The 15,266-nt window shown below is 43.1% G+C and overlaps 1 protein-coding gene across 2 annotated transcripts in view; it reads left to right on the top strand.

Annotated features, from left to right (window-relative positions):
* LOC140199223 (succinate--CoA ligase [ADP-forming] subunit beta, mitochondrial-like) overlaps positions 1–15,266 on the top strand; it is a 202,105-nt gene that overhangs the window by 134,740 nt on the left and 52,099 nt on the right. Inside the window, exon 8 of one of the 2 annotated variants that reach the window (XM_072260918.1) lies at positions 4,002–4,144. The exons of the other annotated variant lie outside the window; for it this stretch is intronic. Within the exon in view, the coding sequence (XP_072117019.1) occupies positions 4,002–4,144 (143 nt within the window). The remainder of the gene's footprint in view (positions 1–4,001; positions 4,145–15,266) is intronic. 2 annotated transcript variants of the gene reach the window in all.

Below are 15,266 nucleotides of genomic sequence, written 5' to 3'. Positions count from 1 at the left end.
GAATGGACAATGAAACCATGTACACTACTTTTCCTGAAACGTCGACTGTACCTCTTCCTAGAGATGCTGCCTGGCCTGCTGCGTTCACCAGCAACTTTGATGTGTGTTGTGACACTACTTTTATATATATTTCTTATTGTAATTAAATTTTTAAAATTATGTATTGCAAATGTATTGCTACCGCTGATCAACAAATTTCACAATATATACACCAGTGATATCAACTCCGATTCTGATTCTGACCCAGTGTAGTCTATGTGTTACAGACAGAACATGCAAACTCATCATATAGCGTCTAGCTTCATTCTGAATCTTTGGAGTTGTGAGGTAAAGGCAATGGTTTCTCTGGCAATGCCACTGTGCCACACTCAATGCTAGCTTCTAGCGGGTAGGTCTATCCAGATTTACTATGCTTTATTTTCGTGATACTCTTAAACCACATACAAATAAACATTCCTTCTTGAGGGGAAAATAGATTAAGTAAATGCTGTTCTTCTTTCAGTATACTTCATCACCCCTTACAATGGTTTCCACTTAGGTTTACTTCCACAGGTTATGATTGTGGGCTAGTATTTCATCCAATTACCCATTCTTCATATCTTGACTACTATAAATCATCCATGCATAGAACCATAGAACCATAGAAACTACAGCACAGAAACAGGCCCTTTGGCCCTTCTTGGCTGTGCCGAACCATTTTCTGCCTAGTCCCACTGACCTGCACGCAGACCATATCCCTCCATACACCTCCCATCCATGTATCTGTCCAATTTATTCTTAAATGTTAAAAAAGAACCCGCATTTACCACCTCGTCTGGCAGCTCATTCCATACTCCCACCACTCTCTGTGTGAAGAAGCCTCCCCTAATGTTCCCTTTAAACTTTTCCCCCCTCACCCTCAACCCATGTCCTCTGGTTTTTTTCTCCCCTTGCCTCAGTGGAAAAAGCCTGCTTGCATTCACTCTATCTATACCCATCATAATATTATATACCTCTATCAAATCTCCCCTCATTCTTCTACGCTCCAGGGAATAAAGTCCTAACCTATTCAACCTTTCTCTGTAACTGAGTTTCTCAAGTCCCGGCAACATCCTTGTAAACCTTCTCTGCAGTCTTTCAACCTTATTTATATCCTTCCTGTAATTTGGTGACCAAAACTGAACACAATACTCGAGATTCGGCCTCACCAATGCCTTATACAACCTCATCATAACATTCCAGCTCTTATACTCAATACTTCGATTAATAAAGGCCAATGTACCAAAAGCTCTCTTTATGACCCTATCTACCTGTGATGACACTTTTAGGGAATTTTGTATCTGTATTCCCAGATCCCTCTGTTCCACTGCATTCCTCAGTGCCTTACCATTAACCCTGTATGTTCTACGTTGGTTTGTCCTTCCAAAGTGCAATACCTCACACTTGTCAGTATTAATCTCCATCTGCCATTTTTCAGCCCATTTTTCCAGCTGGTCCAAGTCCCTCTGCAGGCTCTGAAAACCTTCCTCACTGTCTACTACACCTCCAATCTTTGTATCATCAGCAAACTTGCTGATCCAATTTACCACATTATCATCCAGATCATTGATATAGATGACAAATAACAATGGACCCAGCACTGATCCCTGTGGCACACCACTAGTCACAGGCCTCCACTCAGAGAAGCAATTTTCTACCACCACTCTCTGGCTTCTTCCATCGAGCCAATGTCCAATCCAATTTACCACCTCTCCATGTATACCTAGCGACTGAATTTTCCTAACTAACCTCCCATGCGGGACCTTGTCAAAGGCCTTACTGAAGTCCATGTAGACAATAGCCACTGCCTTCCCTTCATCTACTTTCCTGGTAACCTCCTCGAAAAACTCCAACAGATTGGTCAAACATGACCTACCACGCACAAAGCCATGTTGACTCTCCCTAATAAGCCCCTGTCTATCCAAATGCTTGTAGATTCTGTCTCTTAGTACTCCCTCCAATAACTTACCTACTACTGACGTTAAACTCACCGGCCTATAATTTCCCGGATTACTTTTCGATCCCTTTTTAAACAACGGAACAACATGAGCCACTCTCCAATCCTCCGGCACTTCACCCGTAGACAGCGACATTTTAAATATTTCTGCCAGGACCCCCGCAATTTCAACACTAGTCTCCTTCAAGGTCCGAGGGAACACACTGTCAGGTCCTGGGGATTTATCCACTTTAATTTTCATCAAGATAGTAAGCACCTCCTCCTTTTCAATCTGTACAGTTGCCATGGTCTCACTACTTGATTCCCTCAATTCCATAGATTTCATGCCAGCTTCCTTAGTAAATACAGACGCAAAAAACCTATTTAAAATCTCCCCCATTTCCTTTGGTTCCGCACAAAGCCGACCACTCTGATCTTCAAGAGGACCAATTTTATCCCTTACAATCCTTTTGCTCTTAATATACTTGTAGAAGCTCTTTGGATTATCCTTCACTTTGACTGCCAAGGCAACCTCATGTCTTCTTTTTGCCCTCTTGATTTCTTTCTTAAGTATTTTCTTGCACTTCTTATACTCCTCAAGCACCTGATTTACTCCCTGTTTCCTATACATTTCATACAACTCCCTCTTCTTCTTTGTCAGAGTTGCAATATCCCTTGAGAACCAAGGTTCCTTATTCCTATTCAATTTGCCTTTAATCCTGACAGGAACATACAAACTCTGCACTCTCAAAATTTCCCCTTTGAAGGCTTCCCACCTACCAATCACATCTTTGCCAGAGAACAACCTGTCCCAATCCACACTTTTTAGATCCGTTCTCATTTCTTCAAATTTGGCCTTCTTCCAGTTCAGGACCTCAACCCTAGGACCAGATCTATCCTTGTCCATGATCAAATTGAAACTAATGGCGTTATGATCACTGGAACCAAAGTGCTCCCCTACACAGACTTCTGTCACTTGCCCTAATTCGTTTCCTAACAGGAGATTCAATATTGCATCCCCTCTAGTTGGTCCCTCTATATACTGATTTAGAAAACTTTCCTGAACACATTTTACAAACTCTAAACCATCTAGACCCCTAACAGTATGGGAGTCCCAATCAATGTATGGAAAATTAAAATCCCCTACCACCACAACTTTATGTTTCCTGCAGTTGTCTGCTATCTCTCTGCAGATTTGCTCTTCCAAGTCTCGTTGACTATTGGGTGGTCTGTAATACAATCCCACTAATGTGGCCATACCTTTCCTGTTTCTCAGCTCCACCCATAAGGACTCAGTAGACAAGCCCTCTAATCTGTCCTGCCTGAGCACTGCAGTAATATTTTCCCTAACAAGCAATGCTTCTCCTCCACCTTTCATTCCTCTGCCTCGATCACATCTGAAACATCGAAACCCTGGAATATTAAGCTGCCAGTCCTGCCCCTCCTGTAGCCAAGTTTCATTAATTGCTACAACATCATAATTCCACGTGTCAATCCACGCCCTCAGCTCATCCGCCTTCCCCGCAATACTCCTAGCATTGAAATATATACACCTCAGAAGATTTTTACCACCACTAACAGCTCACATATACTCTTTCTAATTGGGATCCTCTTGAGTGGTAGTGAAATATTAATCTTTTGATATATATCTGTAGTAATACCCCCCTGACCTGGGTGAGGTGCACAAATTTTGCATGGACCAAGTAGCAAACCTGGAGTCATGTGCTCTAGGTTTAGATGAATGCTTTTTCAAATATTTCATTTTCATTGACATCCATCCCCCACTGGAAAAAAAAACATTTTCTGTGCTGATCATACTTAATTGTTCTGCCAATTTTAGTTGCTTTTAGACAAAGAAGAGTTTGTGTGTGATACTGAAATCAATAATTCTTTGATTTTTAAGAAAGAATAATGAATGTGTGGGAAGTCTTCACGTTGACATTGAGTTTAACTTCCATGACTGAGGTTTCCTTTGTGAGAAGATGCTTTTCTTGCAGGCAGTAGTTCGTTCGACATCATTTGTATGTATTTTAATTTTATTTTGCAGTAAATGGTGCAGGGCTAGCAATGGCCACAATGGATATCCTTAAGCTTCATGGAGGTGCACCTGCCAATTTTCTGGATGTAGGTGGTGGAGCTACATCTCAGCAAGTGACAGAGGCAATTAAACTAATTACTTCAAATGAAATGGTAAGTGGCGAGGAATAAACATCTTTAATCACCTCTTCTGTTATCTGATAGAATTTAACCTGAAGTTCTATTATTTTAAATATTCCCATTTCACAGGAACATTTTTTTTTCTTTTTAGTGTGCAGGTATTTGAGCAAGGGAGTATGTCAGAAGTTTAGGGAGATCCATTGTGCAAGTCCTCACAAAAGTAACAAAGGACACTGAAATTTTGCCCATTTAACTTTCCCCTCCCACTTAAAAGCTTGGCAGCATTTTCACCTTATTTAGTTACTAATTTAGGGTGGATTGCAAAAACAATCTAATGCATAAAATTCTTCAGGTATTTCCATGGCAACCCAATGAAAATAACCTGAGAAATTTCAAACTGTCACTGCTTTTCTGCTGTACTTTGTGGATTTACTTAATGTTTGAAATAATTAATTGGTAAATGATTGCAAAGAGTAAATTGAAGTTAAAACACAGACTACCTCACAGACTGAGATTGCATAGACAATGCCCAAACATTAAGACAATGCAGTTGTTTTAATTGACTTGTGTCAAACAAGGCAACATGGCTAAGTTACACACATAAAAGTTGCTGGTGAACGCAGCAGGCCAGGCAGCATCTCTAAGAAGAGGTACAGTTGACGTTTCAGGCCGAGACCCTTCGTCAGGACTCACTGAAAGAAGAGCTAGTAAGAGATTTGAAAGGGGGAGGGGGAGATCCGAAATGATAGGAGAAGACAGGAGAGGGAGGGATGGAGCCAAGAGCTGGACAGTTGATTGGCAAGAGAGATATGAGAGGATCGTGGGACAGGAGGCCTAGGGAGAAAGAAAAGGTTGGCGGGGGGGGACCCAGAGGATGGGCAAGGGGTATAGTGAGAGGGACAGAGGGAGAAAAAGGAGAGAGAGAAAAAGAATGTGTGTATATAGATAAATAATGGATGGGGTATGAGGGGGAGGTGACTTCTCAAACTTCCGCTAATGTCCCACCTCCCCCTCGTACCACATCCGTTATTTATCCCTCACCCTCCTGTCTGATGAAGGGTCTCGGCCCGAAACATTGACTGTACCTCTTCCTAGAGATGCTGCCTGGCCTGCTGTGTTCACCAGCAACTTTACTTGTGTGTTGCTTGAAACTCCAGCATCTTCAGATTTCTTCGTGTTAACGTGGCTAAGTTATTTGTACTATTGTGACTGAGTTCAAGCTGGCAGACCAGATGGACTTTCTCACTTAGCATATCAAGCATGATCCCAGATCAATAGTTTTGTGTACTTATGATATTTGAGTTCAGTCAGGACAGACAACATTAATTTTGGATAGCTGGGATTTCTGTTCATGGAAGCTTTTAGACTATTAGTGTGAATTATTTTGTGACTAACATTCAGAGGCATCTGTCACTGTAGATATATAATTCAAAGGAAGCATTGTCAATCAAAAATAACAAAGGAAACAATGTTATTGTAACTATTGAAATTGTGTTGTATCAGCTAGTGTTACCTTTGATCTCAAGGGCTTTAAAATATGATGTACCTTTGGGTTTGTGAACCTCTACTAAGAGGGTCACCAGAATGATGCCTGCTTGTTGTGACAAATAAAGACTTTTTTATCACCATCGTTAGGGTGAGTTCAATCATAGTCAACATTTGACAATAAAACAAAATACAATTAAACGGGGCTGGTGGTTCTAAATAGAAATCTCAACTTTTATTGTCAAGTGTTTTGTTCCTTTCTCCATACAAAATGAAAATACTGTTATGCACAATTTTCTGATTTGTACAAAATATTTAGTAACTTTCAATGGAAAATTATGCATGTCACTGCAGTTTCAGAAAATGAAATTATACTTGCCAATTTTTTTTTGCCAGTACCATGACTTACTGTTTGTGAAAGAAGACAAGTGAATGCAACTTTTTTGGCATTTCAAGTGTTTTGAACATTGCAAGACCTATTTGGATTCGATTATAAATTTCACTTATCATATTTTAAGCTGGCATCTCTAGCCTAATATTATCTGGGAAGTGCAACAAACAAGATGGTTATAGTAATTTTGCACCATTTGAAATTTCACCCTACTTGAGGCAGAGAATCCCTCTTAGTGGGGAAAACTATATGCTTAAGGTATTGTATTACAGGGAAGCTTAATATCAGACAATTCAGCTAATACCTTCTCTGAACATCTGGGAGGACTCCATTTGCTCAAAACATTAACCAGTACCCAAAAACCTCAGAGTTAACTGTCCATCCGGGGCCCTGATAAGTCTCTGGTAGATTTTCCAGGACCCTACTTGCTGCACCAAAGGGTAATGGTCTGGGTTGATCAGACCCAAATAATTCGAGTGTCCGGGAGATGTGGTAATAAAATAGAAAGCACAAATAAACCACACAATATGCTACGTAGCAAGTTGAGATTTCAGGGCTCACAGTTCCTAGTCACCACTTGATTGTTGCTCTTGTTGAGAGAACTTGTGAAACCACACTTGAGTCCCAGGTACTGATCATGATTTCTGGTCTGGGTGAAGTCCAACAAACCAGGGACAGGCACCCCAAAAAATAGAAGTTTCGCAAGTCAAAATCTTTGATCTTTTGTTCTCATGCCTTTAATGATTTCTTTCATGCAATCAACACATATGTTCTTTAACACAGTGTACAGCATATCCTTATAAATCAATTAGACACTTTAGTGGGCACTCCTCATCCATTAGTCTACCAGTGTTTTGGACATAACATTTCTTTAGACTTACAAAGGAGCATTGATATTACATATGAACAGTAAGCCCTGAATCTGAAAAAGGAATTCATCAAGCCAACTTATAGTCATAGTCATACTTTATTGATCCCGGGGAAAATTGTTTTTTGTTACAGTTGCACCATAAATAATTAAATAGTAATAAAACCGTAAATAGTTAAATAGTAATATGTAAATTATGCCAGGAAATAAGTCCAGGACCAGCCTATTGGCTCAGGGTGTCTGACCCTCCAAGGGAGGAGTTGTACAGTTTGATGGCTACAGGGAGGAATGATTTCCTATGATGCTCTGTGTTGCATCTCAGTGGAATGAGTCCACTTGACAGACACTGTTTAAGAAATAATCCATCAACCTAGCTCTCAAAGTGACCAACAGACATTTAGTCATTAACTGACATCCTCATGTTAGCGGTGCTTGAGACTAAGAAAGGATTATGATTATGGTTATGAAGACACGTAGTCCTCTTTTATTGTCATTTAGTAATGCATGCATTAAGAAATGATACATTATTTCCTCTAGTGTGATATCACAAAACACAGGACAAACCAAGACTGAAAAAACTGACAAAACCACTTAATTATAACATATAATTTGTAGTTTGTAGAATGCCTACAGGATGGCTTTTTGGAGCAGCTTGTCCAGAAGCCCACCAGGGGACCGGCTGTTTTGGATTGGGTGCTGTGTAACAAACCTGAGGCGATTAGGGAGCTGGAGGTAAAGGAACCCCTTGAAGTAGTGATCATAATATGATTGAGTTCAGTTTCAAATTTGAAAAGGAGAAGCTGGTATCAAGTGTATCGATATTTCAGTGGAACAGGGGAAATTACAGTGGTATGAGAGAGGAACTGGCCCAAGTCGATTGGAAAAGTAAGCTAAATGGAGGAACGGCAGAGTAGAATTGAATGAAATTCCTACTAGAGATAAGGAAAATGCAGGAAAAATATATTCCAAGAAAAAAGAAAATCATGAATGGAAAAATGGCACAAATGTGGCTAACGAGAGAGGTTAAGGCAGAAATAAAAGCAAAAGAAACGGCGTACAAGGAAGCAAAAATTAGTGGGAAAAATGAAGACTGGAAGACTTTTAAAAACTTACAGAAGGAAACTAAGAAAGTCATTAGAAAAGAAAAGATGAATTATGAAAGGAAGTTGGCGATTAACATAAAAAAGGATACTAAGAGTTTTTTTAAATATATGAAGAGTAAAAGAGTGACAAGGGTAGATATGGGACTGTTTGAAAATGATGCTGGAGAAATTATAATGGATAACAAAGAGATGGTGGAGGAACTGAATGAGTATTTTGTATCAGCCTTCACAGTGGAAGACATGAGCAATATACCTGATAGCCAGAGGTATCAAGGAACAGAATTAGGCACAGTCAAGATTACGAGAGAGAAAGTGCTTGGGAAGCTAAGTGGACTAAGAGTGGATAAGTCTCCTGGTCCGGATGAGGTGCACCCAAGGGTTCTGAAGGAGGTGACTTTGGAGATTGTGGAAGCGTTGGAAATGATCTTCCAGGAATCAATAGACTCTGGCATGGTTCCGGAGGACTGGAAGGTCGCAAATGTAGTTCCTCTATTTAAGAAAGGAAGGAGGCAGCAAAAAGAAAATTACAGACCTATTAGTCTGACATCGGTAGTTGGAAAGATATTGGAGTCAATCCTCAAGGACGAGGTTATGAAATACCTCGAGGTGCATGACAAGATAGGCCGAAGCCAGCATGGTTTCATGAAGGGAAGATCCTGCCTAACCAACCTATTGGAATTTTTTGAGGTAATCTCGAATAAGATTGACAAGGGAGAGGCTGTGGATGTTGTGTATTTGGATTTTCAAAAGGCCTTCGATAAGGTGCCGCATATGAGGCTGCTTAATAAGATGAGAGCCCATGGAATTATAGGAAAGATATTGAAATGGGTGGAGCATTGGCTGATAGGCAGAAAGCAAAGGGTGGGAATAAAGGGATCCTATTCTGATTGGTTGCTGGTTAGTAGTGGTGTTCCGCAGGGGTCGGTGTTGGGGCCGTTTCTTTTTACGATGTATATCGATGATTTGGATTATGGATTAAATGGTTTTATGGCTAAGTTTGCGGATTATTATTTAGATGGGGAGAAAATTCAAAAATCGGAAGTGCAAAGGGACTTGGGGGTCCTCGTGCAGGATACCCTAAAGGTTAACCACCAAGTTGGATCGGTGGTAAGGAAAGCAAATGCTATGTTGGCATTCATTTCAAGAGGAATAGTGTATAAGAGTAAGGAGGTGTTGATGAGGCATTAGTGAGACCTCATTTGGAATACTGTGTGCAGTTTTGGGCCCCCTATCTTAGAAACGATGTACTGATGTTGGAGAGAGTTCAGAGAAGATGAGGATGATTTGTCGGCTCTTTGACTGTATTCATTACAGTATGGAAGAATGAGAGGGGATCTCATAGAAACATTTCAAACGTTGAAAGGGTTGGACAGAGTAAATGTGGAAAGGTTGTTTCCCTTGGTGGGTGAGTCCAGGACAAGAGGCCATAGTCTTAGAATTAGAGGGTACCCAGTTAAAACAGAGATGAGGAGAAATTTTTTTAGCCAGAGGGTCGTGGATTCGTGGAATTCGTTGCCACATACAGCTGTGGAGGCCCGATCATTGAGGATGTTTAAGGAGGAGATTGACAGGTATCTAATTAGTCAGGGTATCAAGGGATATGGAGAAAAAGCCGGAAATTGGAACTAGATGGGTGAATAGTTTAGCTCACGGGGGAGCTGCGGAGCAGATTCGATGGGCCGAATGGCCTACTTCTGCTCCTTTGTCTTGTGATATAGTTACAAACAGTGTAATAATACCATAACTTGATGAAGAAGTCTGTGAGCACAGTAAAGTTCAATGTTTCTCAAATGTCCCACATCTCACGCAGAGGGGAGAAGGAAGAAGGAAGAAAAACTCTCCCTCCCATGCCGACCACAATCCGACTCTGAGTCATCCGAAAACTTTGAGCTCTGATCAGCTCTCCGACACAGAGTACTGTGCGCCATCTCTGACCGAACGATTCAACCTCCTTCTCGGTTTCCAAAAGCAGGCAAAGCCGGGAATTTTGAGGCCTACCCTCCGAAAGATTCACGACAACACAGTAATGACAGCAGCGAACAGGTGTTTCAGAAATTTCTCCAGATGTTCCTCTGTGCTTTCACGTCCATTCTCCATCAAATGAGAATTGTCCACGGCCCCTATTTAACGGATACGATATCATTTTTCACTGGAGGGCTGCGCACATGCAGCGTGCTGCTATCTTCTCCTCCCGCTGTATCCATCTATCAGCAATTAGACATGAACAGACATGGTGTTTAATCTGTACAGAAACTCTACAAACATTACCCACTAACATATACAGACCGCAACAAACTAAGGGTTCAGAAAGAGTTAAATTGCCATTTTGAACTGTTCAGCCATTGATCCAATATTTTACAATGTCTAATATAACACAGATGAGCACTCAGATGGTAAAGATGTTGTGGCTAATACTTAAAGTTCTGATAGCCATTGGTATTATGGGAACATACTGAGAGCAAATTAACTGCTGCATTTGCCTGAGTTACTGCACTTCAAAAAATGCTTAGTTGGTCGTGAAAAGCATATTGAGGCCTCCTCTGGGGGGAAGGTCCTTTAGCTTTGACGTATTTGCTCTTTTTCAACTTTGATGTCCAGGAACTCCTTCCTTGTACTGCTATCCATCAGTTATACTTTATACCTTATTGTCGCCAAACAATTGATACTAGAACATACAATCATCACAGCGATATTTGATTCTGTGCTTCCCGCTCCTTGGATTACAAATTGATAGTAAATATTAAAAATTTAAATTATGAATCATAAATAGAAAATAGAAAAATGGAAAGTAAGGTAGTGCAAAAAAACCGAGAGGCAGGTCCGGATATTTGGAGGGTACGGCCCAGATCCAGGTCAGGATCCATTCAGCAGTCTTAGAAAACATAGAAAATAGGTGCAGGAGTAGGCCATTCGGCCCTTCGAGCCTGCACCGCCATTCAGTATGATCATGGCTGACCATCCAACTCAGAACCCTGTACCAGCCTTCCCTCCATACCCCCCGATCCCTTTAGTCACAAGGGCCATATCTAACTCCCTCTTAAATATAGCCAATGAACTGGCCTCAACTGTTTCCTGTGGCAGAGAATTCCACAGATTCACCACTCTCTGTGTGAAGAAGTTTTTCCTAATCTCGGTTCTAAAAGGCTTCCCCTTTATCCTCAAACTGTGACCCCTCGTTCTGGACTTCCCCAACATCGGGAACAATCTTCCTGCATCTAGCCTGTCCAATCCCTTTAGGATTTTATACGTTTCAATCAGATCCCCCCTCAATCTTCTAAATTCCAACGAGTATAAGCCTAGTTCATCCAGTCTTTCATCATATGAAAGTCCTGCCATCCCAGGAATCAATCTGGTGAACCTTCTTTGTACTCCTTCAATGGCAAGGATGTCTTTCCTCAGATTAGGGGACCAAAACTGCACACAATACTCCAGGTGCGGTCTCACCAAGGCCTTGTACAACTGCAGTAGTACCTCCCTGCTCCTGTACTCGAATCCTCTTGCTATAAATGCCAGCATACCATTGGCCTTTTTCACCGCCTGCTATACCTGCATGCCCACTTTCAATGATTGGTGTATAATGACACCCAGGTCTCGTTGCACCTCCCCTTTTCCTAATCGGCCACCATTCAGATAATAATCTGTTTTCCTGTTTTTGCCACCAAAGTGGATAACTTCACATTTATCCACATTAAATTGCATCTGCCATGAATTTGCCCACTCACCTAACCTATCCAAGTCACCCTGCATCCTCTTAGCATCCTCCTCACAGCTAACACTGCCGACCAGCTTCGTGTCATCTGCAAGCTTGGAGATGCTGCATTTAATTCCCTCATCCAAGTCATGAATATATATTGTAAACAACTGGGGTCCCAGCACTGAGCCCTGTGGTACCCCACTAGTCACTGCCTGCCATTTTGAAAAGGTCCCGTTTATTCCCACTCTTCGCTTCCTGTCTGCCAACTAATTCTCTATCCACATCAATACCTTACCCCCAATACCGTGTGCTTTGAGTTTGCACACTAATCTCCTGTATGGGACCATGTCAAAAGCCTTTTGCAACTCCTAATATACCACATCCACTGGTTCTCCTCTATCCACTCTACTAGTTACATCCTCAAAAAATTCTATGAGATTCGTCAGACATGATTTTCCTTTCACAAATCCATGCTGACTTTGTCCGATGATTTCACCGCTTTCCAAGTGGTTAGCACAGCGCTTTACAGTACAGGCCACCTGGGTTCAATTCCCATCACTGTTGGTAAGGCATTTGTGCGTTCTCCCCATGACCACGTGGGTTTTCTCCGGGTGCTCCGGTTTCCCCCAGGTGCCCCGGTTTCCCTCCATAGTCCAAGTGATAGGTTAATCGGTCCATAGATTGTCCCATGATTAGGCTAGGATTAAATTATGAGACTGCTGGGCAGCCTGGGTCAAAGGGCCAGAAGGGCCTAGTCCATGCTATATCTCTAAATAAATAAAAACATATAATTATGAACTACTTTGGGCAAATGTGTGTACATGGGGATTTGAGTCTTATCTCAGTTGGAAAGAATCTGGCCGTACGAGTCCTCAACTCCTGAGCCTTCTCCCGGAGGGAAGAGGGATGAAAAGTGTGTTGGCTGGGTGGATCATGTCCTTGATTATCCTGGCAGCACTGCTCCGACAGCGTGCAGTGTAAGGTGAGTCCAAGGACGGAACATTGGTTTGTGTGATGTGCTGCACCGTGTTCACGATCTTCTGCAGCTTCTTCCGGACTTGGACAGGACAACTTCCATACCAGGTTGTGATGCACCCTAGAAGAATGCTTTCTACAGTGCATCTATAAAAATTAGTGAGGGTTTTAGGGGACAGGCCAAATTTCCTTAGTTTTCTCAGGAAGTAAAGTTGCTGGTGGGCCTTCTTGGCAGTGGACCAAGTCAGGTTATTTGTGATATTGATCCCGAGAAACTTAAAACTTTTGACCTGTTCCGCTTGTGCGCCACTGATGAAAATTGGGTCGTGCGGTCCGCTACTCCTTCTGAAGTCAAGAACCAATTCCTTTGTCTTGGTGACGTTGAGGGATAGGTTATTGTCTTCGCACCATGCCACCAGGTTCTTAATTTCCTCTCTGTACTCAAACTCATCATTACCTGAGATATGGCCTACAATTGTTGTGTCATCAGCAAACTTATATATTGAGTTCGATGGAAACTTGGCTACACAATCATGGGTGTACAGTGAGTACAGCAGGGGGCTGAGTACACAGCCTTGTGAGGCACCGGTGCTCAGAGTGATTGTAGAGGAGAGCTTGTCCCCTATTTTTACAGCCTGGATCCTCTCTGTGAGGAAGTTGAAGATCCAGCTGCAGATCTGAGTGCTAAGGCCCAGGTTCTGGAGCTTAGGAATCAGTTTATTTGGAATGATGGTATTAAAGGCAGAGCTGTAGTCAATGAAAAGGAGCCTTACGTGGGCGTCTTTATTCTCCAGGTGTTCTAAGGAAGAATGTAGGGCCAGAGAGATGGCATCTGCTGTTGACCTGTTGCTCCGGTAGGCGAATTGCAAAGCGTCGAGGTTGACCAGTAGGCTGTGGTTGATGTGTGCCATAACCAATTGCTCGAAGCACTTCATAGCAATTGATGTCAGAGCCACAGGTCGATAGTCATTCAGGCATGCCACCTTGCTCTTCTTCGGCACTGGGATTATTGTTGCCTTTTTAAAACACGAGGGGATCTTTGACTGAAGCAAGGAGCAGTTGAAGATGTCAGCAAACACTCCAGCTAGCTCGCTTGCACAGGCCCGGAGAACCCATCCCGGGACGCCATCTGGGCCCATCGCCTTCCTTGGATTTATCTTCAGGAAGGCCCTTCTAATGTCCTCCTTGGTGACGATGAATCTCAGTGCCACCGGGTCCGGTTCATCCAGAGGGAGCGGGATGCTCCTCTTCTGTTCGAATCTTGCGTAGAATACGTTAAGTTCATCAGGAAGAGAAGCGCCACAGTTATTGATATTCCCAGCCTTTTCTTTGTGCCCAGTAATCTCATTTAGACCCTGCCATAGTCTACTGGCATCCCTCTTGTTAGCCTGGGCTTCCAACTTGGCTCGTTATTGCCTCTTGGCGCCCTTAATGGCTTTGCGGAGTTCACACCTGGATTCCGTGTAGCGACTGGTAGCCCCGGACCTAAAAGCCGCAGCTCTAGCCTTTAAAAGGAACTTAACCTCATAATTCATCCAAGGTTTCCAGTTAGGGAATACCCGGGTCGTCTTGCAAGACACACAGTCATCCGTGCATTTCCAAATAAGGTCCGTGACAGCTGAGGCATACTCATCGAGGTTAGCTGCTGAGTCCTTGAATACTAACCAGTCCACTGATTCAAAGCAGTCCCGGAGGACCTCATCCATTTCCTCCATCCAACACAACACTACTTTTGACACCGTGACCTCCCGCTTCAGTTTCTGTTTGTAAGCCGGGAGGAGGAGTCTGATGGTCCGATTTTCCAAAGTGAGGTCGTGGGATGGAACAGTAGGCATCCTTGACTGCTGCGTAGCAGTAGTCAAGTATATTTGGGCCTCTCGTGGGGCAGGAGACATGGTGGAATAACTTTGGCAGCGCCTTTCTGAGGTTGGCCTGGTTAAAGTCTCCGGATGTAATGAGCAAAGCTTCCGGATACCTGGTCTCAAGTTCACTGATGTTAGCATACAGTATATTCAAAGCACGCTCCACGTCTGCCTGGGGAGGGGAATGTAGACCGCTGTCAGTATGACCGAGGTGAATTTCTGTGGCAGATAGTAGGGACGACATGTCACCGACAGGTGTTCCAGTTCCGGGCTGCAGGAGCTTGTCAGTGCCACTGTGTCCAAGCACCACGCAGTGTTGATCAGTAGGCAGACACCACCTCCCCTCGTCTTGCCCGAAGACACCGTGCGATCCATCCGATGGATCGAAAATCCCTCCGGTCGGATGGCACAGTCGGGGGTGGCGGGGAGAGCCAGGTCTCGGTGAAACAGAATACACAGCAGTTCTGCATCTCCCTGCAGTAGATGAGTCTTCCTTTAAGATCATCCATCTTGTTTCTATGGCTTGTACATTAGCTAGTAGGATGGTGGGCATAGGGACCCTGAAGCCCCTCAGCTTCCATCTGACCCGCAGCCCAGCTCTCTTCCCACGCTTTCTCGGTAAATAGTACATCTTTCCAGTTTTCCACCGATGCAGTGTGTTGTTGTCAGCTGTTTGACGTTGGTGGACACGTACCGTGGGGATCGATCGGCGGGTCGCGTTGTCGGGTGCTCCGGGTTGGGTCGAGTGACGGGGGAGGCTCCGCTGCCACTTCCACC

This window comes from Mobula birostris, chromosome 6, assembly GCF_030028105.1.
Source record: "Mobula birostris isolate sMobBir1 chromosome 6, sMobBir1.hap1, whole genome shotgun sequence".
Classification (NCBI taxonomy): domain Eukaryota; kingdom Metazoa; phylum Chordata; class Chondrichthyes; order Myliobatiformes; family Myliobatidae; genus Mobula; species Mobula birostris.
Note: the sequence above shows the minus strand (reverse complement) of the source record. Positions and strands in the feature narration are given on the sequence as shown.